The sequence below is a fragment of the Hipposideros armiger genome, unplaced genomic scaffold (genome assembly GCF_001890085.2).
Source record: "Hipposideros armiger isolate ML-2016 unplaced genomic scaffold, ASM189008v1 scaffold_518, whole genome shotgun sequence".
NCBI classification, from domain to species: Eukaryota; Metazoa; Chordata; class Mammalia; order Chiroptera; family Hipposideridae; genus Hipposideros; species Hipposideros armiger.
The window spans coordinates 712,523-729,832 of record NW_017731868.1 but is presented as its reverse complement, the minus strand read 5'-3'; the positions used below and the strand labels follow the sequence as shown (position 1 = coordinate 729,832).

General features: G+C 38.6%; 1 protein-coding gene and 1 pseudogene across 15 annotated transcripts in view; one reads left to right on the top strand and one right to left on the bottom strand.

Moving 5' to 3' along the window:
* Positions 1 to 5,786, top strand: part of LOC109396371 (40S ribosomal protein S2 pseudogene) — a 23,601-nt pseudogene extending 17,815 nt beyond the window's left edge. Inside the window, exon 2 of the transcript XR_002126841.1 lies at positions 5,730 to 5,786. The product of XR_002126841.1 is annotated as a 40S ribosomal protein S2 pseudogene (transcript). The remainder of the gene's footprint in view (positions 1 to 5,729) is intronic.
* The window catches only part of HUWE1 (HECT, UBA and WWE domain containing E3 ubiquitin protein ligase 1), a 169,949-nt gene that overhangs the window by 98,610 nt on the left and 54,029 nt on the right, over positions 1 to 17,310 (bottom strand). For 13 of the 14 annotated variants that reach the window (XM_019668123.1, XM_019668130.1, XM_019668129.1 and 10 more), the window contains 12 exons: positions 15,593 to 15,670; positions 14,686 to 14,733; positions 14,528 to 14,596; positions 13,809 to 13,908; positions 12,411 to 12,511; positions 11,956 to 12,106; positions 11,689 to 11,816; positions 10,940 to 11,080; positions 10,619 to 10,724; positions 7,531 to 7,665; positions 6,904 to 7,005; positions 6,331 to 6,411 (listed from right to left, as the gene is read on the bottom strand). In XM_019668123.1, the coding sequence (XP_019523668.1) occupies positions 6,331 to 6,411; positions 6,904 to 7,005; positions 7,531 to 7,665; positions 10,619 to 10,724; positions 10,940 to 11,080; positions 11,689 to 11,816; positions 11,956 to 12,106; positions 12,411 to 12,511; positions 13,809 to 13,908; positions 14,528 to 14,596; positions 14,686 to 14,733; positions 15,593 to 15,670 (1,240 nt within the window). The remainder of the gene's footprint in view (positions 1 to 6,330; positions 6,412 to 6,903; positions 7,006 to 7,530; positions 7,666 to 10,618; positions 10,725 to 10,939; positions 11,081 to 11,688; positions 11,817 to 11,955; positions 12,107 to 12,410; positions 12,512 to 13,808; positions 13,909 to 14,527; positions 14,597 to 14,685; positions 14,734 to 15,592; positions 15,671 to 17,310) is intronic. The other variant, XM_019668132.1, reaches the window with a different exon arrangement.

The following is a 17,310-nucleotide window of genomic DNA, read 5'->3' as shown; positions in this document are numbered from 1 at the left end:
AAAAAAAAAATATATATATATAGGTCTTTTGAGCGTTTTGAGCCTTGCCTTTGCTCAGGGCCCACTCCAAACCCTTTGGAGTGTACTTTTTCTTCTAATAATGCAGTCTTGAACCTTGAGCCCTTTGAACCCTTTGAGTCATTGAGCACCTTGAGTCTTGAAGCCTTGAGCCTTGCTTTTGCTCGGGGCCCCCCTCCAAACTCTTGGAGTGTACTTTTTCTCTTAATAATGGCCCTGAGTTGCTTTTCTTTGTGCTTGGCCTGCTCCTAATTCTTTGGAGTGTACTAACTATCTTGTCTAATAAACTTTTTTCACCACTTTAAAATATATATATACATAGTCATGGGATGTACAGTATAGCATAGGGAATACTGTCAATGGTATTGTAATAGCTATGTATGGTGGGAGATGGGTAGAATTGTTGGGGTTATCATTTTGTGAGGGGTGTAAATGTCTAATCATTATGTTGTTTTGCACACCTGCAAGTAATAATAAAAAAGAAAACAAAAACAAAATGGAAATAGGACTTCTCTATTCCCTTTTCTAGCCACAAAAGGGGACACTTCCCATATGAATCTATGATACCCAAATAGAAACCCTCCTCACTTAGACACACTTTTTTTTTGCTTTTCACTTCATTTCATTCCAAACAAGATCTATAAATAAGTATACAGAATTTTATAGTTCCCATGTTTCTTAAGAATAACAAATAAATATGAAGCACACATATACTCTTTAAAAATAGTTAATGTCTGTATGAGATATGGAGATAGGAGAAACCCTGTGAACACCCAAACTCACTTTTGCATTAGTACATACTTTGTATGTCTTAATGTTAAGATTTTTAAATGCAAATCAAGGCTGAATATTACTATCTTCCCTGCCTGAAGAAGGAAACTATTTTAAAATACAAAATACTAATGACTTCACATGTGACCGTCCATACAGCTATTGTAAAAAAATTTGGAGTAGAATGTATCCAACGATAGAATAAAAAAGGGAGAAGTTACTGTCTCTAATGAATAACATATTTTACTCAACTATTTGACTATAGATTTCTTGAAGAAGGTATAAAAAAAATTCTTATTCTTTTATAAAAGAGCTATAGTTTTTTTTTTCAATTAGTTTCAGGTGCACAACACAGCGTAATAGTCATAAATTTTACCCCTCAAAGTGGCAACCCCTCTCCCCCAATTCACTGCCCCACTCCCCCCACCCCAATATCATACATATCTATTACAATTCCATTGATTCCACTCCCACACTATAATACTCCACATCCCGTGACAATATATATATTCAATTATAGTTGACATACAATATTATACAACATCAGCTTCAGGTGTACAGTGCAGTGATCAAGCCTCTATACCAGCGGTTCTCAACCTTTCACATGGGTCGTCTAAGACCATCGGAAAACATGTATTTTCAATGGTCTTAGGAACCGAGACACCATTCCTCTATCCGTCTCCAGGCCCACATGCAGATATGCACACATATGAGTACCCAGCGACCCCTGTGAAAGGGTCATTTGACCCCCAAAGGGGTCGCGACCCACAGGTTGAGAACCGCTGCTCTATACTGTCCATGAAGTGGAGACGCATCTTTTTTATTCTGTTGCAATGTATGCTAAACGGGCTCCTGTATCAATAGTGTGTAATAGAATGGAATCCCAAAATGAGGGCCCTTGCCCTCCAGAAAAGACTATTCTGTATGCCACAAGAAAGTTCTCTACCAAAGTCCTTTCTCAATATGATACTTTTAAAGGTTCGTTAATTGCAGGTCCCTTTTTGCAGGAAATGGAGGTCTTGGTGCCTTCCTGGTCCCAAGTCTACAACTTTATGGTTCTTTCAAAGAGAAAGGAAGATCTTAAATTAGTTCTCAGTACCAACGTTCTTAAATAGGATGCTAGTTCTAGATCCACCCTATTAGAGAGATTTTGAACGGGAAGCCACTACAGGATCTGGGATAACAATGCCTGAGACTCCCTTAACAAACAGGCACCTCCACCACGATATGGCCTATAGACCACAGGTCTGAAAATATTATGGAACATTCTGGCTCTGGTTGGCCTGGCAATGCCTCCTTTAGCTCATGGCCTGGGTCCGGGACTGAACCCTTCCAACTCAATGCCAAACCCCTTGGGCTCCTTTTCGCCCATGCTGTGACCTCACTAATTTGGGGGTATTCAATCATTCTATTGTAGTTTCCCCATAAGAAATTACTCTATAACTCCTAGAGACAAAGGAATACTGATCTTCAGTTACTTTTATAATTATTTCTGAAATACATAAAATTTCCCATTAAAGTTTTCGGGCTAGGCCAGGACTCCCATCAACCCAGCATCCTCAGTGATGATTTCAGCACAATTGACAGCCCCAGCCTCAATGCTGACTGCCTCTATAATGGCTGCCATATCAATCACCACAACTCCATGGCCCCATCAGCTGATTTCCCATCATCTGACAGTCCCTCACTTCACTCTCCATTATTCGACCATCACTACCCACATTTTTCATCTTCCCTAACCTGATGGACAAAATGTATATAATAGTAACAGAAAATGTCACCTGAGCGCCAAACCTACAGCAGTGTTACAAGGTACCCTAGCTCAGGCAACCACTTATACAAATAACTTGCCCCCTTGGGGGTGTTCAATATTCATAATGACTACTTGCCACACTCTAAGTTAAGTGGTCCACAATTGCCCTGATGGTGTTAGCATCTGCTGGGTTAGACCAGAGCAAAAGCAGTTTTGAATGGAGTAAAAACATGGCAGGGTTAAGACGGGAGATAAGAAAGAAGAAAAGGAAGTTGGGAAGTTAAAGGGAATACAGTGGGTATAAAATTGGGGTAGAAGAGCCAGGGGTAGGATTGCGGAGGAATCAGAATCTTTATTCAGTGGATTTAAGCATGGAATTATTGCAGCAGGATATCACAACCTCACCAGGTGCTTCCTTCCTGACTTCCCCTTCATGCCCTTTCTCGTCTCACCCACCAATTGAGAGTCTGTATTATGATGCCCCCTGTTAAGACTATTTTGCCCTCACATGTCTGTCCTGGTATAATCTAGGTAGGAGAAACTCTACCCTCCAAACTCCTTGTGTCACCTTCTGTGACACAATTTCTGCTCTGCAAGGTCATACACTCTACTCCACCAACTGCTCCCTTCTAACCCCCACACCCTGACCTGTTTCCTACAGAACTTTAGCACACAGGGCACCTGAGATCCAACTAGAAAGACTAACTCTTATATTAAGTCTTACCATAGAAGGGAGCATGGGACCATCTTTTTTACCTTTTATACTGGGCCTCATGTCCATCTCTTGTATAATAGGCACAAGTTTAGGTATTTTCAGTTCTCTAACACAGACTTATCTTGTAGAGGCTACCCAGACAATGGCACAACTTGTGGCCAACCACATAAACCAAATATAGTAAAACCTTGGATTGCAACTGACTTGGTTTGCGAAGTGTCCCGCAAGACGAGCAAACATTTCTAATATATTTTAATGTGGTAAACGAGCGATATCTTGCAATACTTGTTTCTGGAATGAATTATGCTTGCAAACCAAGGTATTACTGTAGTTCAAGCCTTAGAAGCCCTTAATGAGGGACAAAGCAGTTTAGTTGCTATAATAATTAATAACGGATTGGCAATACACTAGCTACTAGTATCTCAAGGTTGAGCTTGTGCCTTAAAGGGGACCTCCTACTGAGTGTGGGTCAATATAGGAAAGGTATCCAGAATAATTCAATAAATAAAACAACAAACCAAAACAGCTAACTATATTACTAAATTACTCCAAAGAGATTCTCAGACCCTCATTAACTTATCTTCCTGGCCATATCCTTCTGCCTGGGGTGAAAGGCTCTACACTAGTATTTGTGGAGCTAAATAGTTAATTGCTGGCCTAATTACTTTGGGTTGGCTTTGCAAATTTGGTTGCTCTAAAGTATAAGATCTTCAATAGGACACTTGGGAGGTTGTTATGCCAGTTCAAATGTCAGGGATGAGTTAAGACTCTAGAAAAAGAGTTCTGACCTCCATGGACATTTGTGTTAGTGCTCTAAGTCTCATTTTCTATTTCCTGCATCATCCTGAGAGGGCTCACCTGCTCTCCATCCCTAACCCACAAGCACGTGTGTCCTCCTGCTGCTGCTTTTTATCTTCCCCTTTTAAAAATACACCTGTGTACTTGCTTTTCTCTCTCTGTTAGGGGCTTTCACCCAGACAAAGTCATCCTTCCCTGCCCCTTGACATGGGACTTCACTTCTGTAACAAATCTTTCTTTGATCATACCAAAGGACTACTGTCGTGAGTTTTGCTATCTGAACCTAACCTTGGGAGGGAGTCTATCCACATCAAAGTGAAGTTGCTTTAATACAAGGGAATACTTCCTCAAGCTGAAAAAGAGGAACAAAATCTTCAACACAAAACCTTCTGCTAACTTCAAATTTAATGGTGAAATACTAAATGCTTTTTCCTTTGAGTTCAGGTACAAAGCAAAGAGACCCATCCTCACCACTTCTATTTAGCATTGTATCAGAAATCACTGCCAGTTCCTAAGTAATACAACAAAAGAAACAAAAAGCTTAAATGCAAATCAAAACCACAAAGGGGTATCACCTCACACCGTTTAGAATGGCTATCATCAACACAAATAATGACAAGTGTAGAAGAGGCTGTGGAGAAAAAGGAATCCTCATACACTGTTGGTGGGAATGTACATTGGTGCAGCCACTATGGAAACAGTATGGAGGTCTCTCAAAAAATTATGAATAGAATTACCATATGACCCAGCAATCCCTTTCCTGGGTACCTACCCAAAAAATCTGAAAACATTTATCCGTAAAGATATATGTACTCCGATGTTCATTGCACATGGAAACTGGAACCCAAGTGTCCTACGATAGATGACTGGATAAAGAAGACGTGACAGACAGACAAGACAGACAGACAGACAGACAGACACACACACACACACAGTGAAATTTTACTCTATAGTGCAATATTGCTCAGCCATAAGATGAAATAGTGCCATTTGCTACAACATGGATGGATCTTGAGATTATCATGCTAAGCGAAATACGTCAGACAGAAAAAGTTGAGAGCCATAATTATGACTTCACTGATACTCATATGTGGAATATAAAACTGAAAGCAACAAAGGAACATGACAAACAAAGAAACAAAAACTCATAGATACAGACAACAGTTTAGTGGTTACCAAAGGGTAAGGGGGAAGGGGGATGGTAGAAGAGGGTAAAGGGGGTCAAATATATGGTGATGAAAAGAGAACTGACTGGGTGATGAGCACACAATGCGATATATACATGATGTATTACAGAAATGCACACTCGAAACCTATGTAATTTTACTAACCATTTATTAACCCCAATAAATTTAATTAAAAAAATAAAAAGCTAAAAAAGAAAAAGCATAAAGATTATCAGGAAAAAAGCAAAACAGTCTATTTGTAGATGACAAGACTATGTAGAATATCTTAAGAAATCAACAAAACAATTATGACCTATTAAATGAATTCAGCACAGTCACAAGATACAGTTAATATACAAAAACCCTAAACTGTTTCAGCAAGAAGTATCTAAGTTGTAGTAACCAAAATTGCTACTTCCAGACACCCCAAAGTATTTAAAAAAAAAAGCCTGCTATGGGTACAAGGAGATTTCTCTACTTCTACACCTCCCACTAAATTGCTTTACAGTTTGATAGGAAAATTCTAAAAGCCTATAAATCTCATGTTATTGTCCTGAATATGTAGGGCATTGTATTAAGTGCCAGTTAATAAAAATGAGGTTTTAACAGCAGCAGTACTCAAAGTAGTGCCAGTGTCAAATTGCAAATACATGTTCTAAAAACAACTACGAAGTACCCACACCTTCCAAAACTGCATTTTCTACAGTAAGAAACTATTTTCTATACTATAGCCTGCAGGTCTGACATTCAATTCTGAGAATAGAAACCAATGGATTGGATTTTCCAGATCAAGGATGAGGACTAACCATTGAATAAAGGCAGATTTCTTATCAAACTTGCAGTGTAAGTGTAGCACAAAAAGCCAAATGTACAGTACTACTACTTATTACAAATGATTCACAATACACTGCTTATGGAAGGTACATTTGGCATTTAAGAAATGGATATTTAAAACTGAATTCTGACCTTTGTATAGTTCATCACCAACTAAAAGACACATAATCACAGTGGATAAATGTGGATAGTAAAATCTTGCAAGGATAGAAAACATACAGACAACTCTGCCAGGTTATTCCAGCTTCCTATAACCAAATATCAACTCCACTTACCTAGGAGGAAAAGTGATGGGCCATAGTATTCTGCATTGCTGATGATGTGTTTCAGGGAGGTAGGCAGAGAACCATCCATCACTAAGAGAAAGGTGGACATTAAAGAGAATATGATCAGTCCAGGGATAGCTTGATGGGTGGGGATGATGGAGCAATATATTACATATACCACACTGTGGTAAACAAAGTCTGTGTTGATTTCAATCTAACAGCCTCTATTTGTCTCTCCTCCTCATATTCTATTATTTATTCCTTATCCATGCAATAACCTTTTGACAGTGAGCCAAAGAATAAAAGGACATAGACACAGAGAGACAAGAGTGGGGCAGCAAGTTGGAAGCACAGGGTGAAAGGTGGAAAAGGAAAAATGCATAAAAGGAATAACTATGAAAGTTGCTGAACGATCCGTAGGTTTAGGGAAAGTAGCACTACTAAATGACTAAAAACTATTCAAAATGGCATGGCCTTTTCTTAAGCCTGCCTTATAAAAGAAGAGTAGCTTCAGAAAGTATGAAAAGGACCAATCTTTGGAAGAGTCAATCATCCTTCAAGAAGGTATCTAGCATCAAATACCATGCCGTATGCCATCAGAGAAAGCTGGGTCTTGAATGGCCTTCTTGAGGAAATTCAACATAGATTTGAGAAGTGCTGCTCGTTGCGGAATACACTGGACTCCTGGCAAGGGAGAAAGATAGATTACACTGGGTTCTTCATTAGATGACAGTGAGCATCACATAAAACAAACTTTTAAGAGACCCATAGATACTATAATAACACTAGCAGACATCTGAAATGAGATCTCTGGATGCTGGGAAGAAGACTTACCTAAGCTTTAACATTGGAAAAACAAATCACCAAGGACTGCACAAAACTAATACTAAAGTTAAAAGCCTAAAGTAAAAAACCAAAAAAAAACCCAAAACAAAGTAAAAAGACTAACTCTCTGATCCTCAGTTCGTTTCAGGTATTGAATGCCCTCTAACGTGGCTGTTTTGATAAAATAATCAAAGTACAATAGTCAGAAAACTGTAAAATGCTGAAATAAATGTTAATAGGAGAAAACAGACATGAGAATGGCAAAGTAACATGCACACTCATAAGCAGCAAGCCTTCCCATGTACCACTTACGCTCCCCCCAAAGCACCCTTCTTCACTAGTTATTCAGTCAGTGGGAAAGACTGCATCCATGTGTCTACTCACCAGGGCGGGGGCCAGGGCCAGGGCCAGGGCAGATGCTAGTGCTGCTGCTGGAACCTGATGCCCTTATTTCAACATCCAGCCGGTGCTCCACAGAGATGGATGATCCCGGACTACTTTCCATAGTCACATCTGCCACTAAGTACAAGTTGTGATAAAGAAACTCATTAGAATAGGAGCTACCACCAAAAGAAAGATTGAGAAAATGTTTTCCATTAAGGTGAGATGAATGATATCAAAATGGAGAAGGATTAGGATATTGAAACCCAAAATTAAAATGTGAACTTTCCACAAACAGAAAGGTACTTAACAATACTGGTTATTCAAGACATGAAAATTAGAAAACAATCATAGAAAAGAAGTGCTTTAATATTTCTCAACCACCAAATTTGGGAGGAAAAAAGGTAGTAAGTAAATCATGCAATTTAATATACTACTGGTGGGTAGTAGAGAGATATTAATATTAGGTAGAGCTTGTTGGGAGAGTAACTTAATATAAAAAGCATTAAGACATTAATACTAGATATACTGATATGGCAGGATGTCTATGATACATTGAATGAACAATGTTAAGGATCTCATCTTCCTGTTTTAAATATTATGTACTTCTGTCAACATGTACCTGAATATGCATAAAAAAGACAGGAAAAAACTACAACAAAATAGTAGCTATGGTGGATAGGGAGAGCATTTATTTTTATTTTATACGCTGGAAGAGAATTTTAATTAATATACTACAAAATACACAATTACTTTGTACAATTTATAAAAAAAATAAAGCTTCATTAGTGATAGACCACTATTTACATTCTGAAATACTTTCTTCTAATCTTTTTTATACCTATAGAGATATATGAGGTTGGATCAAAAAATATGGTGAATGTTTAAATTTTAAAAATTTACAGTAAAAGATACATGGTCATTAATACCCTCCCCCGCAATCACTTCAAACACACTTAACCCATTGTTCTTGCCACTTTCTAAAGCAGTTCTGGAAGTCCTCTTTTGTGAGTATCTTTAGTTGCACTGTCCTGGTTGCCTCGACGTCCTGAAAGGATTCAAAATGTTTCCCTTTCATGGTCATTTTTGACTTTGGGGAAGAGCCAGAAGTCACAGGGTGCCAGATCTGGTGAATAAGGTGGATGAGGACACACCGGAATGTTTTTGACAGAAATTGCTGTACCAGAAGCAATGTGTGCCATGCAACAGTGTCATGATGGAGGATAAAGACACTCAAGAAAGAGGCCTACCAAAACTGCTTCAGAAGGTCGCAAGAATGATGGGCTAAGTGTGTTCAAAGTGAGGGAGATTAATGGCAATGTGTCTTTTACTGTAATACATTTTTTAATTTAAGCATTCACCATATTTTTCGATCACACCTCGTACATACTAGTGCCTACTTATAGACGGGAATCACAAACTCATGATTTTGTAACCTGCTTTTTATAAACATAGAAACATAAAATTTTCTCTATGAGTCCATCAGAATTACCTGGATTGATTAAAAATGAAGATTTCCTGTTTTCACTTGCAAATTTAATGAATTAATAAGCACTGCAGACCAGGTTTAAATCTTTAGCAAGTACTTTAATTTATTCCAATGATTAGTAAAGACAACCACTGATTTATAATGAACAGTGATTCTTTAGTCTTCTACATCACACCATTTAGTAGATAACACATTTTAATCAACATTCCAGGATCTCACCCATTAACTCAAATACCAGCTTGCCCAACAATAGATAGACTACAGATAGAAATTGGGTAAAGGGGCTTTTGGGAATAGTAATGCACATAGATATTGTTCAGAAAAAAAAAGGAATGGCAACCTACGGATGTTTAGTGTAAAAAATGGAAGCATTATAAGTTCTAATACTTTTACCATAAGTATAACAGATACACGTAATGACTACAAGGGTCATCAAGGTAAGATTAATTTAAATTCTAAGAAAGCTGTTTTGGGGAACAGTTTTTATTATTTTTGGTACTATGATTATGAACTATGCAAGTGGGGGCAGGGAGGTTAAAAAAAAAAGGATATACATGATGCAGCCAAAGATTAAGAATATCTGGTTTTCTTTCTTCATTTAATGACTTAAAAGGTTGTTCCCTACCCAACAACTTTTTTACCTCTCTCCCTTCTCAAAATAGCCAGATAGTTTCAGAAAGTCCCATTTTAGAGTCTACATTGTACTTAACTTTCCCAAACACATATTTAAACACCTACACTATATATCAGGTGCTGCTGGAGATACAGCAGTGAACAAAACAGTATCCAGATCTCATGGAGCTTACACTTTAGTGGGAATCAGAAGATAATGAACCAATACTTAAGAAAACAGCTATTAAGTCTTGAAATAAAACAGGTTATCATAGAATGATTACAAGGCTCTACAGCAGCCTACCATCTGCTTCACCTTCCACCTCTGTTCCCAACAACTTAATACCTCCCTTTTCTAATTATCCTCATGAAAAACAAAGCACAAATCATTTATGCATTAAAAAATTGTTCTGTTGGGCCAGCCGAGTGGCGCGATGGTTAAGAACTCGCTTGGGACGCCAGAGGGCCCCGGTTCGGATCCCACATATGAGGGCCAGTGACACTGCCCTCCACAGCTAAGATGCTGAACAACAGCTCAACCTGGAGCTGGGCTGCCATGAGTCGCCAGCGACGGCGTAGGCTGCAGTCCCTGTGGCAGTGGGTTGCCATGGGCTACCGTATGTAGCCAGCAGCCAGCGTGAGCGGCCAGCAGCCGCAGTGAGCGGCCGTCCAGAAGCGGCGACTGATCTGCCTCGCCAGAGAAGAGCACAATGATGGTGCCAACTTGGGCCAGTGAAGCAACATCCTCCACAACTAGATTGAAGAACAAGATGACAGCAACTTGTCTGTTCCCCTTTCCCCAATTCCCCAGCACTGTTCCCATTCCCCCAATTCCCCCAATAAAAATCTTTAAAAAAAAATTGTTCTGTTGTTGAAAATATATACTCAAGTCGGTTGTACACTTTACAATTTATGAGAAGAATGAAAATTGGGGTTGATGACAGGAAAACATCAAGCACAAAAAATATTGACTTAGTAACTATTACTTACCATCCATATCAGTTTCCATTTCCTCTCCTTCTTGTGTAGTACTGGGTCTCTGGATCTTTGGCTTGATTACAAATGGACATTCTTTTCGGCACAAATCTACTTCATGCTATGATCAAGGGAAAAGTAGTAAGCAAATCCTACATATATACTAGGGATTAAAATAATTACAATGGAAGAATGTTGTATGAATGTTGTACACAGATTACAAAATTGGTTTCTAAAAACAGAAGAGGAATTAAATGGTTCTTTAGGGTTATTAGGACAGTTCCTAGGCTCAGATCTCACTAGGCTTATGCTAAGTGCTCCTTGTATTAATAATACCTCAAGTCTATAAATGAAGATAGAAAGTCCACTATGGGATTGAAAAGCTGCCATGTCCAGGTTGGTGATGAGGTCAACTACTCTGACGGCTCTGGTAACAAATGTTATCTGGTCCTGTTCATCGCCAAGAAACTTTATGACCTATCAGGGAGAGAAAAAGAGGCAAAACCAGTCAAATGAAAAGACACAAAGCTGTAAATAATGTATTCTTTTGGAAACATGCATTCTAGGGCCCCAGGGAGGCAGCACGATAAGAGAAAAAAGTATGTGTTTGATTTTTGGTGCTTGCCAAATGATAGCTCTATAACTTCTGGTACTTAACCCCCTGAGGTAGAGGACATTAATTACTTTTCAGAATTAAATAAAATATTCAGGGAGAAAAAAGCTGGTGCCCAGTGCCCAACACCCAGTAAAGCCCATTACCATAGCAGAACAACTTACAAGTACCTTTATATATATTTTCTTCAGTGTCACAATTAAGGTCATGATAAGATGTAGTAACGCCTTGACTAGTACCTGGGGCCTACTTTAACACCACTGAACTATAATCAATTCTTAATAACGGAGATAGCTACTCTTAAAAGTTGTTAATGAGATAACTAGAAGGCCAAACTACAAAAATTAAGTATAACATTTTCTGGGTAAGCTTTCTTATGCTATTTGCTCTCACCGTGAACCATTCCAAACTTGCAACTTTATACCCTCTTAGTTGATTTCCCCACAAATGTTTTTTTTTAAAAGTAGAGCACCTTCAATAAGGCTTCCATCATTCCACAGGAGACCAAGGCTTCACCACCAGCGTCGTAGCTGGCCAGATGGTATAAAAAAGAGAAAAGAGCAGTGGCAAACTGATGAGGGTATGGATCCATGGAAGGATCTAAAAGGGAGGTTGGGAGAGAGAGAGAGAAAGAGTAAGTTCAGAATTTGGTGTCAAGCTGGCAGGATGTTAAACAAAGGCAGCCAAGCAAAGGGTGGTGTTCCTCTTGTTGCCTAGAATGATAACCATCAAAATTTACCAATCATGGCCTGGATACAGTTCCGCACAAGTACAGGCAAAAATCCATGGTAGGATGCAGTTCCAGTACAATCAATAATACTGCTGAGTTTAGGAGTTCTCTCCAAGTGGACAATTGATGTTAATGTTCGTAAAGAAGCAGCTTTAATCTCCTACGAAAACAGAACGTAAACATGGTATGTGTTTTAAAGACATACAGGACTAAACAAGCAGCTAATACCCAAAACTCTAAAACTTAAGTTTTTCTACTGGCAATTGCTTAGGGTAGATGGAAGTCTGTTGAGAATAATATTGAAAATCCAGCATTTGTTAACTTTGCAGCTAACTATCCAAAAGAGGAAGTAAAAGTGCCAGCTTCCCAACTGGGGTTCATATCCGAAACCCCTGGGAAAAACCAAAAGGCAAATAAATACATACAAGCCTGATATACACACGAAAATATTAATAAATACTTACCATAAGTTGCTTATCTGTTATCTGAAGGACATCTACCAACTCCTCTATCAACCCATTATACAAGATACTGTTTGCTGACTCCTGCAAGGCATTGGAATACACTGCAAAAGGAGAAATAAACACTTTAGGCAAGAAGGCAGTGGTCAAGCCACTGCCCAATGACAAACCTTTTGGCACCTACTGGTTCCGGGGACGGATTCCCTTCCAACCAGCACTGGAGGGCAGAATCACTGAATTCTAGAGGATCGAGTCAAATATGATGATAAGCTCTAACCCACCCAACTGACATATTCTCCTATTAATGGTATTGGTTGTCTTAAGCAAGGGCTTTCGGGAAGGGAAGTATGAAAAGAGAAGAGGTAATTTTTATAACATCACTACTTGATACAATAACTCTATTATGCCTTGGACACAGACTTTCCTTTTAGTCTCTTCATACACTTGTTTTTACAGGAAACACTTATAAGCGGTAAAGAACAGACATTATGGACTACTGCAGACTAAGCCAGAAACTTATATGACACTGGGAGTAGAACTTGAGAATGCATATAATACACTTTCAGTGAATCCTCACTCAAGTAATACTGGACACAGACTCCTGAAACGCAAACTATTGGGATTAAGCATGTTTAGCTTTCAACAAACATTTCCTGAGTACCCACTAACATGCCTGAAGTTATGCTAGGTATAAGTACGAAGAGAAGAGTAGGAATTTCAGTTCAAGGAACTCATAGTGTAAAAGAGCAGACAAGTAATAACATAATAAAAGCTGACAATATTAACAGCAGCTACCATTTTATAGCTTCTATGTGCCTGGCCTATACTAGGTACTTTATAGGCTTTTGTTTAATCCTCTTACTAGCCTATAAAATAAGTATTGTCCCAATGTTAAATGAGAAAAATGAGACCAAAAGGATAAACATGTGGCTGTTAATCTGCATTGCCAGGGTGAAAGCCCAGGACTTATTCTAAAACCAGTGTGCTTTCCCACTCTACCACCCTACAGTAAAAGTAAAATGCACAGTACTGACTACTCAACAAACACTTTCTGACTTATTTCAAAACTATACTCCTGAAGGCACAGAAGAGGAAGATGAATGGCAAGTGGAAGAATGGGGGCAAGGGGGAATGACTACCTGAACACTCATTAAATAAAAAGAGCAAAATCAAGACTAAACCCATGTAGTTATCAATAACCATCCTATCCTCTTTCTGATCCAACATTTATTGTAGAAGCTCAGGAATGCTGAACACTAGGAATCCTGGCAATTTTACAATTTAACTTGCCACCTAGGTAACTACAATAAGCCTCACAGCAACAAAGACAGATGAAGTTCAAAGGAAATCAAGTCTAAATTGCCTAATCAGGGCCTGTTAATTAGAGTGTTGTTGTCTTACCTAATATCGATATTGCATGCAGCCTGGCCTGAACAGCTTGCAATCGCTTCCTGTGATTAGAAAAGCCATGGGCTAGCCGTATGTGTGTAAATAACAGCATCTGTAGAAACATAAGACCTAAATTAGGAAACCAATGGGAAAGGAGACTATACGTTCTGTGGGCTAAATCATACCTGTTGAGCTACTTGGTAAAATGGTTTACTGTTGCTACCTGTTAAGGCACCAAACAGAACAGTTCTACTCTGAGGTTAGCCGACAAAATGGGAATTAGAAAACAGAGGGACACAGAATCCTAATATCCCAACATAAGCCAAGAACTATCACTACTGATAGGCATAAACTGGAGACATTTGGCAAGAGTTATGATTGTTGTTATTAACCAAATTAAATATTTGATCACCATTACAATGAGCAGAAAAACATAACACAACTAAATGTTTTCTTCTTTGGTATCCAAAGTACTGAGCTTCTATCACTTATTAGATACTCAAGGTGAGTAAGGCAGCTTATGTTTTCCTCAAACTCTCACATGAACCTAGGAAGTTAGTAAGTGTTGGTCTCATAAAAGATGAGGAACCTGAGGCTTCCAGAGTTTGTTAAGTCATTTGCTCATGGTCTGACTCCATTCTTTCTGCTATGGTGTCTCCCAGCCCAGCACACATCACTAATCTATATGAATAACAACTACACCCGTTAGATAGTTTTAGGACATATCATACCTGCTTATCCTTAGGAATGCTGTACATTTTGGTAAGAGACTCCATAATTTCAGAAGGGCTTTCTGAAATCTACATTAGAAATTAGAAAAAAAATTAGTTAGGAACAAAAAGTGAACCAAATGTTAAGAAAATAGTCAATAGTCAAAGACTCCTCTTACCTTATCAAGTTGCTCTATGTGAATATAATGTAGTGTGTTGCTAGTTGTCTGAAATTAAAAAGATAGGAGAGTTGTTAGGAGTCACTGTATACCTTAGCTTCCCCTGCCATAGGACTGCGAGAGCTGTCTGAAAACCAAGATGTCACCCTAGGGTGAAGACTGACTAAACACTCTTAAAATCAAGATAACTTTAGAGTCCCCCAAAATACCCATTTTATATACAGAATATTCTCAGGAAAGCTTCTTCAAAACCAGTGGTACCAAAATATAATGCACAGTCAGAAACATTTCATATTCTTCCTTGTCCTTTTTAAATCTTCACTGTCTTTATCCCCACAGCCTCAGTATTCATAGCAAAAACTGAATCCATGAAAATGGTTTCTCTTTAAATATGCATTAGAGCTGTTTTCAAGGCGCCATTAATCTAGAAAGTTTATCTTTATTATTATATATTGTAGGCAGAAGAAAAAGATCTTATTTGCTAGGCCACATCTAAACCAAACTGAATTTTAGTATCTCCTCAAAGAATAAGGAATGACCAGATAATTGAAGCAGGACCCTGTAAGTAATATATAGACTTCTTGCAGGCTGGCTTAAGTAGAGAAAGTAGAGCCATCACTATCCAGACTATCACACTGCATGTTGGAGCTGAGACTGGGAAAAATATACAAGTTATAGCAGTGCCCCTTATAGGGAGTCCTACTTTTGGCAGCTCCAACGTAAGATCCAAATCTATCAGAGCTGGGCATACAATGAACACTTATTCTATTAGGTGTATTTATTTAGCTTGGGAAGGCAGCAATGTAGCTCAAAACCATTCCCTCATTTAACTGAGGAGTTCTAGAAAAGTCAACCCCAGTTACAGTAGATCACAGACTCTATCAGAACAAGTCTGATTGAGACTCACCCTTTTCTCGATTTTGACCTCGGCCCCAGGGTCTGCATAGAATTCAAAGTGTAGTGTAGTTGCACTGGGTGGGTATTTCTGTGTATAAAGCACATGAAAGAATCAGATACCATCTTCTCCCAATCTTCCCTTAAAGTTCTAGCCACTTGTGCAACTCATTATGGCAGTAGAATGAGCAATGCAGCCAGCAGCTACAGTGCCTTCATTCCTTGTCTTATTTAGCACAGCTCAGGCGTCTTATATAACAAGACAGAATCAGGAGAATGGCGCCCACAGCTCCAAAAGCTTTCATATTTCTTACTTGTAAGTTACCAAGTTGCCCTTTCTTTCAAGAAATCAATTTGGACTGTAGCTATTCTCAAGAGGGAAAAGAGGGGCAAGTCTGCCAAGCAGTAATAATGAGTAAGAATCCAAGAAAGGATGGAAGACAAATATAAGGATTTAGGCACCAGCTCGAGAATGGAAAAAAACATTCCTATGGAAACCTTAGTGTGTGTCATTGCCTTTTGAAATATTTTATTCAAACTATTCATGGGTATACCTTCATAATTCTTCACATACTCCCTTCTATACCATTCTACATCACTTGTCATGATATCCAACTACTTTTCTGCACAGGCAGATACCAAATCAATGATAAACCAGACCCCAACAACAAATACTCTTTAACTCTAGAAAAACAACATGAAAAACAAAGTAAGACTGCAACAGCATGCCCATTAAAATATAGCCTTGAAAGAAACCAGTAATGATTGCCTCTGGGGATGTAGACTTACTGTATAACCCTTTATACCCTTAGAATTTTTTAACATGTGTATGTATTTGTATTACTTCCTTTAAAAGTACACATCATATTTTTCAAAGTCTCATAACATGCCAAACACCAATAAATAAAAGATGTGTGATTTCTTAACATAGGTTGGGACCAAAATGGGTAACAGACATCATGCAATCCCAGCAGAGTGTAAATACTGTTTGCACAAGGGGCAAAGAACAAGCTTCATATATATAAGGAGGCTCAGAATTAACAAACTAAACTTTAAGACAAAAAATTAGAATTCCAAACTAAATACCCTTTAAGATTTACGTAGCTTTAGTAAACAGAAAACACTCACCTCCCATATTATCCAAATCCATCCATATAACGCACACTTAATAAAATATACCAGCTAAGATGGGAAAGTAATTTGCTCTAAATTGTAGTTTTATGTGACCAGAAAAAGAGCCCTTCTCACAGGGGAAAAATGCTTGCTAAAATGAATTCACTAAATTTCATCACAGCCATTTGAACTATACATGACAAACTGAAAAAAGAAGTATATCTGCTGGAAAATATAGTTGCTTCTTGGCACAATATTGTTCTAACAAATCCAATTGTGCCTTGTGGTTCCACAGTGACACAATCAAAGCAGAGGGAACTCATAACATAAACATGGTATGAGCAGGACAGGGCATGGGGGATAAACATGGAAAGCACACAGAACATGTTAAGTTCTTAATAACCCTAATGGCAGAACTGTCCTTCAAGCAGCCCTTCTTAAATCACGCCACACGGCCCAGAGTTCTGATGGTTTCAGTGACAGAATGCAAGAAAATGTACTTTCTGGGCCGGCCGAGTGGCATGATGGTTAAGAACTGGTTTGGGACACCAGAGGGCCCCGGTTCGGATCCCACATATGAGGGCCAGTGACACTGCCCTCCACAGCTAAGATGCTGAA